The sequence below is a fragment of the Camellia sinensis genome, chromosome 4 (assembly GCF_055761805.1).
Source record: "Camellia sinensis isolate YWXY chromosome 4, ASM5576180v1, whole genome shotgun sequence".
NCBI classification, from domain to species: Eukaryota; Viridiplantae; Streptophyta; class Magnoliopsida; order Ericales; family Theaceae; genus Camellia; species Camellia sinensis.
In genome coordinates, this window is record NC_138964.1 from 166,045,010 (window position 1) to 166,066,509 (window position 21,500).

The 21,500-nt window shown below is 36.7% G+C and overlaps 1 protein-coding gene across 1 annotated transcript; it reads left to right on the forward strand.

Moving 5' to 3' along the window:
* Window positions 1-1,646: 1,646 nt before the first annotated feature.
* On the forward strand, window positions 1,647-21,498 carry LOC114289132 (uncharacterized). The gene is made up of 13 exons (XM_082923817.1): window positions 1,647-1,790; window positions 2,428-2,601; window positions 2,698-3,147; window positions 11,633-12,001; window positions 15,164-15,259; window positions 15,441-15,515; window positions 16,095-16,163; window positions 17,239-17,315; window positions 17,549-17,637; window positions 19,419-19,548; window positions 20,709-20,799; window positions 20,888-20,953; window positions 21,180-21,498. Exons 1-13 carry the CDS (start codon window positions 1,647-1,649, stop codon window positions 21,297-21,299), a joined length of 1,950 nt encoding a protein of 649 aa, XP_082779943.1. The 3' UTR covers window positions 21,300-21,498.
* Window positions 21,499-21,500: the final 2 nt, after the last annotated feature.

Consider the following 21,500-nt stretch of genomic DNA (forward strand, 5'->3'; position numbering starts at 1 on the left):
TCAATCCAATACCGCATCAAGATTATTGGGATGATCCGCAGTGGACCTTATTGCCTAATGAAGTTCGTCTGCGAGAAGTAAAACCAGGGTCGTACATCTGTGGCTCGTATTCCGAATGAGATGGATATATCAGACAGGCGTTTGACAGCTCGTTGCAATGAGTGCCACCAAACAGGTCATGACAGGCGAACATGTCCGGCACGACTTGGTCGATGAAGACTATGTAATACTTACATGTTGTAATATATCATTCTGAAATTCTTCATTTGTAATAGATCATTTAATTATGTATTTTTAAATTCTGTATTTGTAAACGGGGTCGTACATTTAAAATGTGTATTACAAAATGTGTACTTGATTCAAAAATGTGTAATGCAAAATTAAAAATATGTATAATTTATTCAAACTTGTATAATTTATTGAAAATGTGTACTAGTTTTTCACCATGTACTTGATTGAAAATGTGTATTACATGATTCTATACTTAATCACGTAGTTCTTCTACCATTTCAAAATTTCATATTTTTGAATAAATTAAATAACGAATGCTTCAATCATTGTTCACATTTTATAATTTAAAAAATTTACAAATTTTAAAAAATTTAACCTATTATAAACTAAAATTTTAAAAATTGGAATGCTGCAGTCATTGTTCACAATTACAAAATTGTATATGTATTTTGCAAAATTTATAATTTATTCAAACTTTTAGCATTACAAAATCAATATTTAAGTTTTGTCAAATATGCCATAAATGTAATCATTAATTTCGAATTGCTTCCATGTAAGTGGCACATAAATTTATCTTTTCTCGAACCCATAACATTTACTTCATTGTATTTTACATCGTTAAGTACAAAATCAATAATTACAGTTTTCTCTGTTATTATGTTATGATTAAATGAGATTTTGATATGGATGATCTAATATTTCAGTTGTACAGGCTTCATGGCACATGTACCTGAGGAGGTTCCACTATTCAGACAGGCACATTGGGCTGACAGTATGTGGGACCGTCCGGTATGCAATAACGTTTGTTGGACTTTACGCCTACAATTAAAATACATTGCATTCTGTTGTATATTTCGTGATAATGTTATTATTTAAATTGGTCATTCTGTTGTGCAGGATGAGGCACGCACCGTGTTGACATGCCGTCGGGCAGATTCTGGATTGTGGGAGCATCCGTTGGACCATAGAGTCTTGCAGTATCTATTACGCGCGGGATTCTATGGTGTGTATCGTATCGGGCATATTCGACTAGACCACGCACTCATCACTACTCTCGTCGAGAGGTGGCGCACAGAGACTCATACATTCCATTTCCCGATCGGGAGGCCACCGTCACGTTGCAGGACGTATCCGTCCTATATGGTCTTCGGATTGATGGCCGAGTAGTTACTGGAGTTGACCCATCTGTCGCGACGGAGCAGTGGGTAGCTCTATGTGCTGAGCTATTGGGAGTAGCACCTACACCAGCAGATTTACAGGCAGGTAGAGTGAGGGTAAGGTGGCTGGCCGAGCACTTTGCTCATCTTCCAGATCATGCTCCAGATGAGTTGGTACAGCAGCATACTCGAGCATATATTCTGTGGCTTATTAGGGAGGTACTTCTCCCTGATAAGTCACAAAACCTGGTCAAGCTGATGTACTTGCCATTGCTGAGAGACATTGAGGAGATTGGGCAGTACAACTGGGGTAACGCGGCTCTAGCATGGTTGTATAGGATGCTATGTCGAGCAGCTCAGGTGGGTACGAGGGAGATTGGAGGACCACTTGTGTTGCTACAGGTTAGTAACAATTTTATTACATGTCAATTCATATTGTATGCTATATATCAGTATTGTAATTGTGTTCGAACTATTGCAGATTTGGGCATGGGAGAGATTGATTCGCATTGCCCCGTCTAGACGGCAACTGATTGGTCCTGGTGAGCTGTCCATGGGTGAGGGGGACATGCAATTGCCTACCGGACCGCGAGGTAGCCGGTGGAGGGTTGACATGGGCCACGAGGTCGTCTCGACCCACGTAGTGGTAGTTTATAGAGACCAGCTGGACCGGATGATCGAGGGCGAGGTATGAAATTTTTTGATTGCGTTTTAGTTGTCTTCTTCATTGTATATGTTTTGAGTTCACGAGCAAAATTTAATTTATTTGTCGTCATTGTAGTTTATCTGGCAGCCTTACGCTGGGGTCCTCGGTATGCTCCCCGACTACTGCCAACTGGGTCAGGAGATATGGATGGCGAGAGTGCCACTTATTTGTTTTGACGTAGTTGAGTGGCATCTCCCCCATCGTGTCCTCCGACAGTTTGGTCGGGTACAGTCCGTGCCAGATCGGTTCGACACTGAGTGGCAGTTGCATGTCACTGATAGGCGTGGCCGAGCTGGCACTGACTGGCATCTTTTTTATATGCGATATATACAGTTATGGGATGCCCGCCGGGATAGTATTGTACAGGTTGACTACAGCGATGAGGTGATCCCCTCTTCCGACCCTTACATGTTGTGGTATCGGCGACATACACACCTACTAGTCGAGAATCCGAGCCACGTGTCTGAGTCTGAATATCAGGGAGTTGGCCCTTATCTTGAGGCATTGGTGAGTATCATATTATGTGTCAGATAATTATTAAAATCATACTTTATTTACTTTCAGTCAACTGTAGCCTAATAATACGTCTGAATGTTTGTTCAGGTGGCTAGAGCTGGGAGGTCGTTTCACTTGGCTGAGGATGCCCATTTGAGACGTGATGGGCAGCATGCCTTGCAGGCCATTGCAGAGATCCGGGAGTTATTGTACCAGGCATTCCAGCTTGCCCATCGGGGAGATCGTTTGCATTACGGCCACTACGGTGTACACACTTCAGCAGCTGCTCCGTCCACGTCAGCGCCGTCCACTTCACCGCCTGCCACATCAGCTCCTTCGACATCAATCATCCCACCACATACTACCCCATACATATCTGCAGATTCCCTCGACGTACTTCCTACGCAGCATACTGGCATACCTTATGTGTCTGACCCTGATTGGACACCGCCCCGATACATGCATGACGTTGTTACCCCACACACCCAGTTACCACCACCAGACAGTTTGACCGTGACCATGAGTACACATGATGCAGTTCTCACTGACATCTCCCACGTTGACGCTGAGGCCCATATTGAGCCCCCACCCAGAGCGCGCGGAAGAGGCCGAGGTTTTGGTCGTGGCGAACGTCGCGGCCGAGGTCGGGGTGCGGGCAGAGGCAGAGGTCGAGCTCCAGCTACAGATCGTGATACAGTTGCACCAGATGATGGAGTTTCACAGCTCACAGCAGTATCCGATCTTCCACCATAGACAGGATCAGGGGCAGCACATGCAGTAGAGGGGGGGTCACACTCACAAGCTCCACAGGATATGCATTTACGATTGGGGGAGCCAGATATTCAGAGAGTCTACCGCAGGAGACCGAGGAGGGAGGTCCATGGTCGGGATTGTGGGACTGGGGGCAGGTTAGGGCATTAGCGGGTGTGATGTGGAGTGTATAGTTTATTTTATTTATAGTTTCTGTTATAGTTTTTGTAAATCAAACTTGTACAGACGATGTAAATGTGTCAAACTTATTTATTCGAAAAATATAAGTTTACAATTTTTTATTCAAAAAAATGTAAACATTGCATAATGGATAGTTGTGGGGAAAAATATGAGTAAACAGGAAACAAAACAAATATCTAAACAAACACATAATTTTGTTTTCCCTTTTCTTTCACTTTTCTGAATGATTGCATTCACTGTCTTCTTTTCATGTACAAACCAATGATAACCAAACAAAATATAGACATATATATTTGTTGTTCATATAGCTTAAACGTGTATTTCAACTATTTGTTATATGAACATGTACTTCATAAAGTATCATTATTATATTCCACATCAATAATGCATGAAATCATGAAAGTTTAGTTGAAGTAGCGTTCTTCAAAATGACAATAACGAAGAGAAAGTAAAGGTAGAATTACAAGAACTATTCGAAAGCAATTAAAATATCTCCCTTCATTGATAAGTCGTGGATAAGCATTAAAAATTGCATGCATTACAGAAATGGTTTGGGCGTTCATCCAAACAATTTCATTCATTATCATCATCATCTGACATCTCAATATCAAATTCATACATAACATCCATGCTCCAGGCGTAGTACTGGTGTGCATCATCCATTAACCCATCTTCGGCACGTTCATTTGCGGTCTTCATTAGTCTGGACCTTTGCAAACGTTGGGTCATGCGATTAACCTCGTCGCGGATACAATGCAATGCCCTTTGCAACAACTGTGGAGTGTCAGTTGGCATACGCATGGCTAACCGGCGAGGAAATTTAAGATTAACTTCACGACATAGCTCAACGAGAACATTTGCTCGAGTTTCGCGAAATTCCCACTCAGCTCTCATGGTATTGACGGTGGCACGTGAGTAACGCAAATTTAGATTTATTAGGTATTCAAATTCATCTCCATCTGCAACCCAATACCGACCCATTGCTGAATACAGATCAACTACCGTATATCTCATGATGATATCGCTCGAAATAGCTGTAAAACTTTTGTTGTGGCATGATGCGATATTTATACCATATATACACATGGTAGCTGTATGTATGAAATTATTGTAAACAACTATGCATCAGAGTTGTCACGTCAACTTTTATGACCTGAACAACTATGCATCAACTTGATAGGAGTTGTCACTTCGACTTTTATGAATTGCATAATTTACTGTTATTCCAAAACAAAAAGTAAAAACATAAAAAAATAATAATAAAATAAAAACCAAGCTGATCAACCGACTAAACGTTTGAATTAGTCAAATTTCTTTGCCTGAAATTTTTTTTTAAAAATAAATGTGAACTCACAATTTAAAAATCTTTAAAATATTTTTAAATTTTTGGAAATATTTATTCACAAATTTGTTTTACTTTTTAGGTGTATTGACATATTTATTAATTTAATGTTATTTTGTTATGACACCCCCTCAAAATTTTAATGGATTGCATAATTCACAAGGGCACAGTAGGTATGGTACGATAATAAATTGTAGCTCGGCGCAGTGATACGTCCAACATTTGTCAGTGATGCTCACCAATGACTTGAACAGATGTAATAATTTGGATGCTTTGTTTTTTCCTCACATGCTATGTGACTTTGTGCAGCGATGCAGTGATGCATGTGACTTTGTGCAGTAATGCAGTGATGCATGTCACTTTGTGCAGTGATGCAGTAATGCATGTGACTCTCTGACTTTGCAACCACATGGCACATCAATACGACCACATGGCAATAGTGTTGATAAACAATTATGTGATGGACTGAAGGAGTAAAGTGTAATTTACCGAATATAAAAATAAGCAAAAAATGCAAAGATGAGAAAATGGGATGACTGTGAAGTTCACTAAGTGAAAATAAGATAAAATATAGGCTGTTTACGAATAATATTACTTTAAAACAAAGAAAATTTAAGCATTTAATTTCATTTATAATTTGTTGAAAACACCAATTTGTACTGAAATCGTCAATTCCAAGTGACTACTTATGTGTTAAAAAAGTAAGCATGAAAAAATAGTTTCATGTGGCGATGTGACAACTCACTGCATGTTGTTTTATTTGACAACTCACTGCTTTGTTTTATTTGACAACTCACTGCTCCAATATGAAGGGATTGCATTGTCATCCTCTGGCCTACAATTATGATTTTATCTGACGTGACTACATCACAGGTACACAAAGTCACGGGTACTCATGATTGCATGAAATGAAAAGCTAAAAAATAATATCACGGGTATCACTTATTCCATAGTGCCCCAGCATGCATTATCGTCACTAGATCATCTCTAGTTAACCCTCAGTATGATGTCTATAAATAACGACACCCCCAGTATGATGTTTGTTCAAGGCATAACAATAGTCATATATCTACAATTACTATTATTATTTGTTTGTTTATTTTATGAACAATGTCTTCAAGAGGTGCAGAAAGTTCACGCCAGCAAAGAAATCCGAAAGTGTGGCTGCTACCTCCATTTACTTATGACTACAAGAGCGAAAAGTACTCAAGTCCGAAGGATTATTATGCTGGTATCCGATCAGAATAGGCGTTCAGGGTAACGGAGTAAGAAGGATTGTTTAATGATCTACGTAACTTTGGGGCACCGGTACCTCATCGTCGTTCATTGACCATGGCTAGACGAAATGTGAGTGACTATGAAAAAGCAGTTAGCAGAATTAAGAAGGAGAACAATAGAATGTTGATGCGGAGATGTCGACATTTCATGCTTCAACTAGCCACCGAAATGGCAGAAGCAAGCAACAGAGATTTGACAGTGATTGAGCGAAATAATGTCTTAAACAATGAAAAATATCTCTCTGACTACTACATGTCAGATGAGGAATGAGAAATCAAACACCTTTATCTGTCATATATGTTTGTATGTTGTCTTATATCTTCGCTACTGGAGTGTAAGACAATGTTGTTGTTCATCTAACGTACGGATGTATTTCAAGTATTTGTTTTATGAACTTGAAGTTTATAAAATAACTACATTTATAACTGCACATTTATTAGTTCATGACTTTCTTTATTGAATTGCAATGAGTTAATGAATGTTCTGGATTAATGAATGGATTAATGTATGTTGAATGATGTAAATACTTAAAACACATAAAACAGAACAGGTAGCTCGGTGAAAAGCTTCCCTTAACTGGGGCTCGTGAAATAGGGATTTTGTACATAAAGAATTTCAATCTCCATCGGGAAAGAAGAAAGAGTCGCCTTCCAATTCCTAGAAGTCCATTCAAAATGATGACTGTGGTAAGGAATGGGGGGTTGACAGATAACTAAACTTGGGGGGCTGGACAAACAAGCTCAAAGCCAAGTGGTTGGTCCAATTGGGGAACTAAATAAAGTTTATACAAACGAACTACCGCCTTGAACAACACATAAAACAGAACAGGTAGCTCGGTGAAAAGCTTCCCTTAACTGGAGCTCGTGAAATAGGGACCGTGTACGTAAAGAATTTCAATCTCCATCGGGAAAGAAGAAAGAGTCGCCTTCCAATTCCTGGAAGTCCAGTCAAAATGATGACTGTGGTAAGGAATGGGGGGTTGACAGATAACTAAACTTGGGGGGCTGGAGAAACAAGCTCAAAGCCAAGTGGTTGGTCCAGTTGGGGAACTAAATAAAGTTCATACAAACGAACTACCGCCTTCAACAACACATAAAACAGAACAGGTAGCTCGGTGAAAAGCTTCCCTTAACTGGGGCTCATGAAATAGGGATCCTGTACGTAAAGAATTTCAATCTCCATCGAGAAAGAAGAAAGAGTCGCCTTCCAATTCCTAGAAGTCCAGTCAAAATGATGATTGTGGTAAGGAATGGGGGGTTGACAGATAACTAAACTTGGGGGGCTGGACAAACAAGCTCAAAGCCAAGTGGTTGGTCCAGTTGGGGAACTAAATAAAGTTCATACAAACGAACTATTGCCTTGAACAACACATAAAACAGAACAGGTAGCTCAGTGAAAAGCTTCCCTTAACTAGGGCTCGTGAAATAGGGATCCTGTACGTAACGAATTTCAATCTCCATCGGGAAAGAAGAAAGAGTCGCCTTCCAATTCCTGGAAGTCCAGTCAAAATGATGACTGTGGTAAGGAATTAGGGGTTGACAAATAACTAAACTTGGGAGGCTGGACAAACAAGCTCAAAGTCGAGTGGTTGGTCCAGTTGGGGAACTAAATTTAAAACCCAATTGGTTTTACTTGATTTGCTTGTCAAAATCACTATTTACAATTAATTATACACAAACAGATTTACCTCAACACCAATTTGATATATGTGGGATTCTCAATTCAGAAAGTCACATGCTAACACTGAATTCACTGATTTACCTTACAGTGAGCATGCCCTTACTTTGTCGGAATATGTAGATGGATTGTCAAGTCATGTGACTTGGTGCACATTGCTTTGGTTTTCTCAATTTTTTGCTCGATTTTTTTATTACAGTGACAAATCATTTGTAATTAATATGTGTGGGATTCTCAATGCAGAAAGTCACATGGCAACAGTGAATTCACTGATTTACCTTACAGTGAGCATGCCCTTATTTTGTCCGTATATGCAGATGGATTGTCAAGTCATGTGACTTGGTGCACATGCTTTGGTTTTCTCAATTTTTTGCTCGATTTTTTTATTACAGTGACAACTCATTTGTAATTAATATATATGGGATTCTCAATGCAGAAAGTCACATGGCAACAGTGAATTCACTGATTTACCTTACAGTGAGCATGCCCTTATTTTATCGGTATATGCAGATGGATTGTCAAGTCATGTGACTTGGTGCACATGCTTTGGTTTTCTCAATTTTTTGCTCAATTTTTTTATTACAGTGACAACTCATTTGTAATTAATATATGTGGGATTCTCAATGCAGAAAGTCACATGGCAACAGTGAATTCACTGATTTACCTTACAGTGAGCATGCCTTTATTTTGTCCGTATATGCAGATGGATTGTCAAGTCATGTGACTTGGTGCACATGCTTTGGTTTTCTCAATTTTTTGCTCGATTTTTTTATTACAGTGACAACTCATTTGTAATTAATATATGTGGGATTCTCAATGCAGAAAGTCACATGGCAACAGTGAATTCACTGATTTACCTTACAGTGAGCATGCCCTTATTTTGTCCGTATATGTAGATGGATTGTCAAGTCATGTGACTTGGTGCACATGCTTTGGTTTTCTCAATTTTTTGCTCGATTTTTTTATTACAGTGACAACTCATCTCTTATTGATATATGTGGGATTCTCAATTCAGAAAGTCACATGCTAACACTGAATTCACTGATTTACCTTACAGTGAGCATGCCCTTACTTTGTCGGAATATGCAGATGGATTGTCAAGTCATGTGACTTGGTGCACATTGCTTTGGTTTTCTCAATTTTTTTCTCGATTTTTTTATTACAGTGACAAATCATTTGTAATTAATATGTGTGGGATTCTCAATGCAGAAAGTCACATGGCAACAGTGAATTCACTGATTTACCTTACAGTGAGCATGCCCTTATTTTGTCCGTATATGCAGATGGATTGTCAAGTCATGTGACTTGGTGCACATGCTTTGGTTTTCTCAATTTTTTGCTCAATTTTTTTATTACAGTGACAACTCATCTCATATTGATATATGTAGGATTCTCAATTCAGAAAGTCACATGCTAACACTGAATTCACTGATTTACCTTACAGTGAGCATGCCCTTACTTTGTCGGTATATGCAGATGGATTGTCAAGTCACATGACTTGGTACACAGTATTTGCTTTACTCTGTTTTTTCATTCTAGTGACAACTCATACCTTGTTCATATATGTGGGATTGTCATGCAGAGGCATCTTTCTAAAGCCATTCATAACCAACTATATAAACAACTAAAGGTGAAGACACAACCTTACAACTCATTTCGCCCTACGAAATTATCATTCATTTGTTTTAAAAAATTAGCATGGCTACATGGTTCATGAGAGGGAGTGAGAATCGCAGAGGTGGTAGGAACTTGCAAAGGGGTGACAGTTCACGACGAGGAGGGGGAAGACGAAGTGGCGATACTGAAGATGAAACACCATTTCCTTTGTTAGATGCCCCTTATGCTTATCATGATAGGTTTGGGAAGCGACATTTTGTCATGCCCAAGTACTATCGAGATTCATCTGGTTTGGTGGAGGATCCATCAGATAATCAAACAGGATATGGTTTAGCAAACGCTAGACTTCTGAAGTGGCCCACACTATTTATAGAGCGAGTGCAAATGGAAAGATTATGTCGGGAAAATCGACTAAAGGTGCCAAAAGCACATTCTGTTGAGATCCAAAAGGAAGATCCTGATAATGTTAATCGACTATGTGAAAGACTACAACGTGAGATTTCTCAAATGGGCCGTAGGTTAGCCCGCGATATGCTACACATAGTTAAGAAGGATGCCCAGAAGAACAGAACAGAACCAAATGTTGCGGCTATCAAGGGTATCATGGAGGATCCTGAACTTGTCTCTAACGCTGAGCTTTCGGATTATTCAGACTCTGAGCCACCTACCGATTTAAGCGCGAATTAGGTGTTAATGTCTACACTTCGGCAATATTAGGTCATGCATTAATATGTAATGTCTGTGTTAGAGTAAGTGTTTTCGTAATGAGTTCGTCAGATTGTCTGGCTAATATTTGTCTGTCTAACTGTTATATTTATCTATATATTGTGTGTTCAGTTCATGGTGTCCACAATGTATTGTTGTCCGAGACTTATGTCTGTACTACCTATGTATTTTTGTGGGAGACTTATGGGTTTTTTCCTCAAGGTTTTATGAATTACATTATCACCTTCTAACCCAAAACAAAGACAACAGAAAAAAAAATTATTTAAATGAAAACGGCTTTAGTAAAGCCAAAACAAATTTCTGAATAACACATTCTAACCCAAAACAAAGACAAGAGAAAAAAATAAAAAATAAAAAACTTTACATGAAAACGGCTTTAGTAAATCGAAAAGAAATTTATGAATTACATTATCACCTTCTAACCCAAAACAAAGACAACAGGAAAAAAAAAATTATTTACATGAAAACGGCTTTAGTAAAGCCAAAACAAATTTCTGAATAACACATTCTAACCCAAAACAAAGACAAGAGAAAAAAATAAAAAATAAAAAACTTCACATGAAAATGGCTTTAGTAAAGCGAAAAGAAATTTATGAATTACCTTATCACCTTCTAACCCAAAACAAAGACAAAAGAAAAAATATATATATTTAAATGAAAACGGCTTTATTAAAGCCCAAACAAATTACTGAATAACACCTTCTAACCCAAAACAAAGAAAAAACAAAAAAAAAAATTTACATCAAAACGGCTTTACTAAAGCTCAAAAAAATTATGAATTACATTATTACCTTCTAACCCAAAACAAACACAAGAAAAAACAAAATAAATTTACTTTAGTCAAGCCAAAAAAAAATGCTGAATTACACATTCTAACCCAAAATAAAGACAAAAGAAAAGAAAAAAAATTAACATGAGAACGATTTTAGTAAAACAATTGTAACCCAAAAAATTATTCTGAAATACATTATCACCAAAACAATGACAACAGAAACCAAAAAAAAAAATTTACGCTAAAAGCGTGGTTCATAATCACGATTTCAGAAGAAAATAATTTTGCCCAAAAAAGCGTGGTTCGAAAGAGCGAGTTCAGAAGAAAAATGTTTTTTGATAAAATCGTGGTTAGGAAAAGCGAGTTCAGAAGAAAAATGTTTTTTGATAAAATCGTGGTTATAAACAGCAAATTCAGAACAAAATTTTTTTTGGATAAAATCGTGGTTTGTAACAGCGAGTTCAAAGGGAAAAAAAATTAATTAAAAGTGCGTTTTGTAATCGCGATTTATTAATCAAAAGCGTGTTTTGTAACCACGATTTTAAGATTTCCCCACTTCCACGCGAGAGAGGCGTATATGTGTTGAAATCATGGTTCACAACCGCGATTTAGCCTATTTTGGAAATTCTTTGAAAACTAGGCTTAGTTTGGGAATTGACTTACTATTTTGGCTTATTTAGGGAAATGCCCCTAGAAGAGAGGATGAGAAGTTAAATGAATTGCAAGGAAAATCAGATTCCACGCCGTTGGGATTGTATATCCAAACAAACTGCTCCCTCCTCGCGCCCAACCTTATCGACTTAACCAACAAGACACAGATAGAGAAGAAGAAGAAGAAGAAGAAGAAGAAGAAGAAGAAGAAGAAGACAATGTCGATGTCTGTGTCGCTCTCCTCTGCATCTCTATATGTGCCTAGTACTAGTAGTAGTAGTAGTAGTAGTAGTACACACTTGAACTTGGCCTTTGAATTGAGGAAATGGCGGATCAGAGCTTCCTCCACTGCTTCTTCTGGCGTCCAATTCACCACTCTCGAATCAGCCATTGCCAAGGTTCCTCTTTTATCTCCAATTTCAAGCCTTTCCAATTATTTGATGTCTCTTTTTCATTATTCATTGCTCAATGTCTCAGAGATTGGAGAAATTTCATAGGGATTTCCTTCTTTGGGGAGGAGTTTTTAACTTTATGGGCTTTTTGAGAAGTGGATTGGTAGCTAAAAAATTTTTTTTATTTATTTTGAGTGGAAAAAGTCAAAAATTTAGTTTTTAATATGGGAGCAGCTTGCTTCTAATCCGGTGTTGTTCGGCCCGTGAAGGTTTACACGGTCCCGTTTTGATAATCTGAACCGTTTAATGTTTAGATCTCGTTGAGTACTATATTCTTGCCAAAAATCACGTGATCGGATATCGATAGCTATGTGATCAAATCAGTTTTGTATAAAAAAAAAAATGGACGGTGAACAAATTAACGGTTGAGAAAAAATTGATCCGATGATAGCTATCAATATCCGATCAACGTGATTTTTCACATGCATATAGTACTCGACGAGTTCTACATATTGACGGTTCAGATTTTCAAAACGGGACCCGTGGTGGCCCCATGGGCCGAACAGCACCGTCCAGTCCGATCTCGGACTGGAGGCAAGCTGCTTCCTTTTAATATAGGTGTGTTCTCTTATTCACAAGTGTAGCTTGGGGATCCATAAATTGGAGGCTTTCAACCACTATTTAAGAAAATATATATATATATATATATCATTAAATTCGCAAATTAATTTCTCGGTCAATAATATGATTGATTTATATGTCAAAAACAAAACACAAAATCAGAAGAAAATAGGATTATATGGATATACTTTTCTATATATATTGTTAAACAAGTAATGCTATACAAACAAAAATATTGTACAAAAGTAGTGCTATACAAACGAAAAAACTAGTGCTATGTAAACATAATTTACATGTTTGTCACCTCAGCATCATTTTGAAAGTAAATTCTGTAAGAAAATTTTGGCAATATATCATTTTCCTTGTAAAAAACATAGCGTTAGTTTGGGCCTAAACGTATAAAAATCTAAGAAATACCAAGTGTACACACCCTAAAAAAAAAGTGCATATCTCCACTTCTAACCGTTAGAATTTTAAAAAATGAATTTGTGTACTTGCTTCATAACTACCACCACTATATATCATAATCTAATATCACCAAATTCATAATTAAAAGCAACCACGATGAGTGACAATCAAACACAACTATGAATTATAAACATTTCTAATTTAATAAATTGTGGTGAGGATTGAAAGTATTTTGGAAGGGTGGCTACCTTTGCAATTACAAACAAAAAAACCAAAACATGACATAGTAATACAATTTTTCTGTACAGGTTATCGAGGACTAGTATGGGAGGGATTGGGTAATTGGTCTAATCGAATAGCTATTGGGGGCCTTTTGGGATGGTTCTGTGGAAAGGAATCGTGAAGTGGTTGGTTGATTTTTCTTAGAGGATTTTCTTTAAGATGGGTGATGGGAGAAGAGTGAGGTTCTGGTTAGATCCAGAGTGTGGTTACAGACTTCTTTAGGAGGTGTTTCTTGGTTTGAATCAGTTAACCACTGACCTTCATGTGAATGTGGGGGATTATTTAGAGGTGTCTTAGAGTGGCATTGTGTGGAATCCACAGTTTCATAGGGCTTTCAAGGGCTGGGCACTCCAATCTACAAAGACCTATAATTCAGAGATTTAGAGTGGTGGTCATGATCTTTTAGCTTGGAGAGTTTCTAAACAAGTTTTTTTAGTTCAGTCTTTATACTGGGATATGTATGGTGACTAGTATTCTTCTTTTCCTTGGAAGGGTATATAGAGGAATAAGATTCCTAAGATTGATTTCTTTGGTTGGAGAACTTCTTTTCAGGCTATTCTCATTCTCACCATGGATAACCTTTGGTAAAGATGCAAGTTGATTATTTATTGATGTTACATGTGTAGGCAAGTGGTGGAATTAGTGAATCACCTTGTTCATTGTCTGGTTGCAAGTGAGTGGACCTAATTTTCAGATTTTTGGTATAGTTTGTGTTATGCCTTATTTTTATTGATTTATGGAGCTCTAGATGCGCTAAGAGATCGGAGAGGAAGGCTTGGCAGACCACAACTTTATGTGCTCTGTAGACAATATGGACTGAGTGAAATAGGAGATCGTTTGATGGTGTCAAGCTTCCAATTTGTAGTTTGAAAGGATCTTTACTCCTTTCCTTATATTTTATGATTGAGAGACTGCTGTTTTCTGTTTTTTTATTTTATTTTTTTATTGGCAAAAGTTAGTTGTTAGTAGTTATAGAATAGCACCTATGAGAGTTAGCCTCAACACCATTGCAAAGCACAAACTGCTTGCCTCCTAATTCAACTCCCCGTTAGGGAGAGTTGAACCCATGACCTCCCCCTTCGTACTAAGCCCTTAGGAGAGTCAGGGTGGCCAACTAAGCTAGGCCTCGTTGGTTGACTGCCCTTTTCTGTTGACTCTATTGTGCAGAGTTCCTAGGTGATTTGTGCATGCCATTTGATTTATGTCCTATAGGTTTTGGCTGTTGAGTGTATAATGTTCTTCCCCTCTAAGTGGCTCACTTTTGGGTCAATAAAATTTTTCTTATCAGAAAATAATAGTCAAAAGCTTTGAAACATTATAATTGAACAGCAAACTGTTACTGTTTATTGGAAGCTTTAGGCATATAGTGTTGCATGAGTTCTTTTGTCATTTTTACAGCATCAGTTGAACTAGTTTTAGATGGATAAATATTTATTACATTAGTATTTTTTCTATTTATATTGAGTCCTTTGCACTATTGGTAGTGGTGAGCTAATATCAATTAGTTTGTGCAAGTCTAGAATTGGGTGATTACAGTGGTTTACAAATGTGATGGCTTACAGAGTTGGACATTTATTCTTGTATTTTTTTAAACATTTGTTTTCTCACTTCTATCAGTTTGAGTAAGATATTACTGAAAGCAAAAGAGATGTTTCCTGTTTTTTTAATTTTTATTTAAACTTAAACTTCTTTACTCCAAAATAAAGAGATATTGAACACCGAAAGACATGCTTAAAGTTCTACCTAGTGCACAAGGCATTCTTGTGGACATCTAGAACAAGCTATGGGAAAAGTGTATGTTGTCTCTGATGACAATGCATAGAAGTTTTACTAAAGTAACTCTATGATTTGCTGCAGAAAGACAGTGATGCTGTCAAAAAGGCACTTGATCAGCTGAGTGAAGTTGGTTGGGCAAACAAATGGAGTTCTCAACCATATGTATCATGTCGTATGGTCAGTGTCCATAACAAGTGTGAAGTTCTGGGAAAGTGCTACTCAAATATTAGCCACGTCTACAAATCTATGCATAAATGTACATAAATAATGTACCTCTGTTTACTGCTTTGAAAACTTTATTAATTAATGTACTTGGTATCAAAATATGTAGTTTAACTGTTTCAAATTTATGCGGCAGACCTCTCTTCGGGAGCTGACAACTCTTGGAATTAAAAACGCAGAGAACCTGGCAATCCCAAGTGTTAGAAATGATGTAAGTTGCACTGCACTAAATATTTTGTTTAACTTGTAACAATAAAAGAGCATACAAACCATTGCATAAATTTCATTCTGTATTTTTTGGGACTACCATTAATTATTTGGTGTAATGGATGAGTTTTGAGTTTTCCACGTGGTTTAAAATCGTGTTCTGAAAGCATGACTTGATGAAACGACCAAGTTAGAGAAAAAAGAAGTTAAGAACAACATGTGTTTGGGAAAAAAGATTCCAAACCACTGTTTGCTAAAAAACTAGATTAGTTTTTGTGGCATAAATTGGAGCAAGAACCTGAACAGGACAACATTTTACCTTATTCCAACATCAGCAGGATACACTGTGCATCGGGATGTCAATATATTTTGCCAGTTTTCAACATGTATTCTTTGTTCTATTGTCCTCTTACCAGTTTCTGAGTGATTGAAATTATTGAAATTCTAATATTGCATTAAGACTAGAATTTGATGACACCTGTGCCTTCCATTTGATTTTCTTTTCTTATTTTTGCAAGACTTAAACCATCATAATTCGTAAATATTATATTCTCCATGAATTTGATTTAATTCAGTGATGCAGGCAGCTTTTCTCTTTACGGTGGTAAGGACAACAGGCTTTTTGGGTGTTCTTGCCGGTCAGCTTCCTGGGGTAACTTCACATAATATCCTCTTTCTCTGTAGATGTTCATAAACATTAATAAACTATCATAAGAAATAATTTCAAATTCATATTATGTAGAGTTCTGAATTTCTCTTTTTTTAATCTATTGTTTATTTTCTATAAGTTTCAAGGAACATAGGATAAAGGAAGTACAATTGTAGCTGTGGATTATGCTCATAGAAGCTTCTTTCATTCCTTTCTTATCAGATGGCTGCTTCAGTGACTTTTGATATGTTTTAAAGACATTATAGAAATATAACAAATACAAGCTACAAGTTTTTGTAGAGTATCTCACATAATATATGAGATAGTTTTTATAAGGTTAATTACACGAGGACCCCCTTAACTATTGGTGAGTATCACTTTGTCCCCTTGATTTATGAACCCATACATATTGATCCCTTCAACCATGAAAATCGTACAAATACACACCTTTTTAGAGGTGGTCTGGAGGGGCTGAAAGTGATACATTTTTATAGTTGAAGGGGTCGAAATGGATGAGTTTATAGATCAAAGGGGTAAAGTGATATTTGTTAATAGTTGAAGGGGTCTTCGTGTAATTAACCCTTTTTTGTACTCACTTGTTCATGCGTGTATATAGTTTTACCCTGAACATTGGGTCACTGACCTGTTTCATTTTCTTTGTGTTGTCTACTATATATTATGATGGGCTTTGATAGAGATCCCCTCCAATCACCACCCCCACCACCCCACACATACGTGGCGGGTGGTGATTGGAGGAGAAGGAGGAAAAAAAAAAAAAAAAAGAACTAGCCAATCATGTTGAGAGGGGGTCAAAGGGAGTGGGGGAAAAAGGGGTTCGGAACATTTTTCTATTATGATTGGCACATTTTAGTTCCTTTATTGTGAGTAATGATTCTAATATCTTTAATGTTCAACTCATCTGGGTAATGAATAAAGATATTTGTTTTGCACTAATATGTATTATGGTTAGGCTGTCAGACTAATACATTTTATTTTATTTTTTTGTAAAGAGAATGGAAGGAAATTGAGGCATTTTCACATCTACTAACATTCTTATCCACATGTAATTGTCACTTAGGATTGGGGCTTCTTTGTGCCATACTTGATTGAGAGCATTTCTTTAGTAGTTTTGGCTGTGGGAAGCATTCCACCTGGGTAAGTTGTTAGGCATTAACTACGTTATTTCCTTACTACAGACTATCTTGAATATGTCAACAAACCTTTCAATTTTGAATTACCATGATGTTTAAATCAGAATATTGTATAATTGTTAGCTCAGTTGGGCACTTTTAAATTGTATAATGAATTATTGAAGAAGAGCACAGTTGAGGGCTGACAAAGAATTTCGGGATCCTTGTTCTAAAGATGATTTTACATGTTTAATATAGGCTTCTTCAAGCTGCCATTGGTGGATTTTCACCACTTTTTCCTGATTACCAGGATAGGATTGCTAGACATGAAGCAGCTCATTTCTTAGGTAATTTCTCTTTGTTGGGCTTAAAACACAAACTATGGCTAGTATTGCATAAAAACACTTGAAACTACAGTGGCATAATGGGGACTAGCGCAATGTATCTTCCTTTTTGTTGTAGTTTATTTTTAAAAAAATAGACCTATTCGTCCAAGTACAAACTTCTATCTCTGAATAGGTGAAACGACGTGGACTCTTTTATTACAATATTATGACATTAGGAACATATCTATAGAGATGGTACATGTTGTTTCTCTTTCTTGATCCATGTGCATGTGCAGTTTTGGATGCACATTGTAGTACTAGTGCTTAGGTTCATTTTCATGCAATTAAATCACTTTGTGATTTTCAGGATTCAAACTATTATTAAAGGATTGTCAAAGGGGGAAAAAAAGTATTGACCAGCCTGTTGACGCATCTTTGGAGGATCTGGAGTTCCTCATGCGGCTTTTGGATGGTGTCTCTGCTTCTGGATCTTTCACAGATCATGTTTCTTTAGCCATTGTGCATCTAGGGTTTTCCTGATGGGTTCCTTGCAGATGCTTGTGCCACCTTGGATCTGGAGTTTTCTCCCAAATCCTCGTGCTGCTGTCGGATCTGGACAAAATCGAAGGCTATGACAATAGTGGATTTCTCTCTCTTTCTCTCTCTCTCTCTCTCTTCTATTCTCCCCTCTGTTCAAGTGAAAGACAATGGTTGTGAAGGGGGCTAGGCTTTTTTGGATTTTTTTATAGGTGAATGAGAGGGTTGTCAGGGTGGAGCAAGTTGTGGTGGAGGACGGAGCAATGGCGGCTATGGTGGAAGCTGGCTGTGCAAGGTTGTTGTGGTCGGGATTTGGGCATGGGGAGGGGGAGGCTGGTGTAAAGAAAGGGGATGAGAGAGAAGGGGTTGGCATAATGGGAAGGGTAATGTTGTCCCCAAAAATTTGATTTTCATGTCTTTGAAATTATTGTTTTTCCATTCACGTTTTTGGTAATTTTGAAATATTCTCCCATTGAATTGATATTATTTTGTTCCTTGAAATTTCCACTAATATGAAGTTATAAGATAGTAAAAAATAAATACTTATTAACTTATGTAATTGATTAGGTAATAAAATTATTTTTAAACAACAATCAAATATACAAAAAAAAAAAAAAATTATATGTATAGCTATGGGAACCTAATAAAAATAATTAAAAATCTAATTTTAAAAATTTCAAAATAAAAATAAATAATTTTAATTTAATAAAGGGTTTGAGTAGGAAGGAAATTGCTAGATTAATTGATATGGGATTGTTCATTATTGACTCTATTATATTAGAACTGTATGTAAATAGGAAACTATTAATAATAAATCATATATATAGTATTTCATATTTTTAAAATACCACATCATAAGGGTATCAAATGTTTAAGGGTAAACACTACTTTTAAGACCATATCAATGATTTCAAGGTATAAAATACATCTTAAAGAAAGGAGAAATTGAAGTGCTGATAATTTTTGTAATGCCAGGAGTGAGTCATGATTCTCAAATCAAATGGTGGCTTTCTGGTTAAGTAACCATGTCTTATGGTGCTCTTGAGCATTTGTTAGGATCATTTTTAAAATTTGATACTCCAAATTCCTTGCCCTTGCTCTTCAGCATCATGCATGGGCACCGTGACTTACCATATGGTTATACCAACTTCGTGCAAGATCACCTTATTTAACAATTTGCATATATGTGATTTTTCCATCTCTTCTTTAATTTCTTCTCCATTTGGGGTTGCATGATTTGACAAAACTTACCCTGTGAATTTCAGTTGCCTACTTGCTTGGCCTTCCAATACTCGGATATTCTTTGGATATTGGGAAAGAGCATGTTAATCTCATTGACAAAAAGCTGGAAAAGCTCATATACAGTGGGCAGCTTGATGCAAAGGAACTGGACAGGTACAAGTATGATAGCTGTAGTTTCCATAACTCCAGTTTCACTCTGTGGCTTGTCTTTTCTTTCTCCACAACTTTTATTTTTCCTCAGTTAATCACCACTGTATGTCTTGGTTCATCAAGTTCATAAGGGTGAAATGTATGAGGTCTTAGTTTACATTGGTAGTGCTGCGTGCTTCGATATTAATGTAATAACATCTTGAGCCTGTCCCTATTTTTGCCATTGTTCCTTCAGTTCAAGTGCGATAGAGACTTTGTTCAAGCTGAAGGTGCCACTAAAATGAGGAAAGACAATAAAAAAATGGCCATAGGTATAGATGAGGGTTATGCTATACAAACAAAATTTGTATACATAATCATATATGCCTTATTCACGTCCATTCATTGGAAAACAAGAAGCCTATCACTGTGATTCATAAGTGCAAAAATATTATTGTCACATGATTTTGTTGGAGTTTTCTGCACAAAATTCTAAACTTGGCTTCTTTTTTTAACAAAATGGGCATGTCATTAGTTTTCTTGCAATTTTAATGCAGTTTTTTTAGCATAAGCCAAATAAGAGATACGTTAAGCCTTTATTTTATTTTATCTTATTTTTATGTACTTCAATATTTTCCTGTTGTTGAGCAATTCTAAAACAAATAAGAGATAAGTTACGCTTCTTCTTCTTTCTTTTTTTCTTTTTCTTTTCTTCTTCTTCTTATTTTAATGTACTCCGATATTTTCCCGTGTAAAAATTAGTATACCCCTTACGAAAGTCTAATTGTGGGTTAGAAAGATTGACTAACCATGATCATGTCTTATTCTTCAGTTTCATGTTGGCATGTGAAGAAAGTTTCTATTTCACATGTTTCCTAAGTTCTTACAACTTGATTGGTTCCATACAAGCCTTATCAATGTTCTCTCCATTTTGTGTCGGACAAACTGAATTCCCTAATGTAATATCCATTCAAGTTTCTACCAACTGTTGAAGCATAAAGGCACAAAAGGACAACTTTATAAGGTCACTAAAATGTTAAAGCATAAAGGCACAAAAAGGCAACTTTATAAGGTCACTAAAATGTTAAATCTAAGATTGAGGTTTCTTATATCAAAATGACGTGAATTCTTGAGACTCACTATTTATAAGTAGAGATGATATCAAGAGTAATTATCTTTCTCAGGTTGGCAGTTGTAGCTGTGGCTGGACTGGCAGCTGAAGGTTTGCAATATGATAAAGTGGTCGGTCAATCTGCTGATCTTTTCACTCTTCAGGTTTGTAAATATTATTGGCCTGAAGTCAAGTTGTATATAGATCTTACTTGGCCTTTGGTCTTTTAATAATTTCCTTTTCTCTTCCCAGAGGTTGATAAACAGGAGCAAGCCGCAGCTTAGCAAAGAACAGCAGCAAAATCTTACCAGATGGGCTGTGAGTGTTTCTATCATGCAACCAATTCACATGTTTTACTTGCATTTTGCATTACAATCTTGACTTAGAAATTCTTCTGTTTCAAGGGTAGGTATATAAACTCAACACTTCTTGTTTTTTTTTTTTTGGTTGAAAAAAATAAGAAAAAAATGGTGTTTTTTTTTTCAGCAATCATTACACAATGTTTTCTAGTGAAGAATGCTGATGACCGGGGGAAATAATGCAGGTTTTGTTTGCTGGATCCCTTTTAAAAAATAACAAGGTAATTCATGAGTCCCTAATGTCGGCAATGTCGAAGAAGGCAACTGTGTTAGAGTGCATTGAAGCAATTGAGAAGGCTTCATAATGATTAAAGCATACCGGCAGTTGTAATATTATTCCAAGAATAAGGGCACTTTAGTATGTTTAGTTGCTTGTTTCCTAATTAGATTTTAGGTCTTGGTATATATACTTAGTGATGTAATTGTTTGCTCTGATTTGAATTGTGTCTGAAGATAAATTGGAAGCCATTAGCATTCATATGAATGGAGAAAATTATTCGTATTTG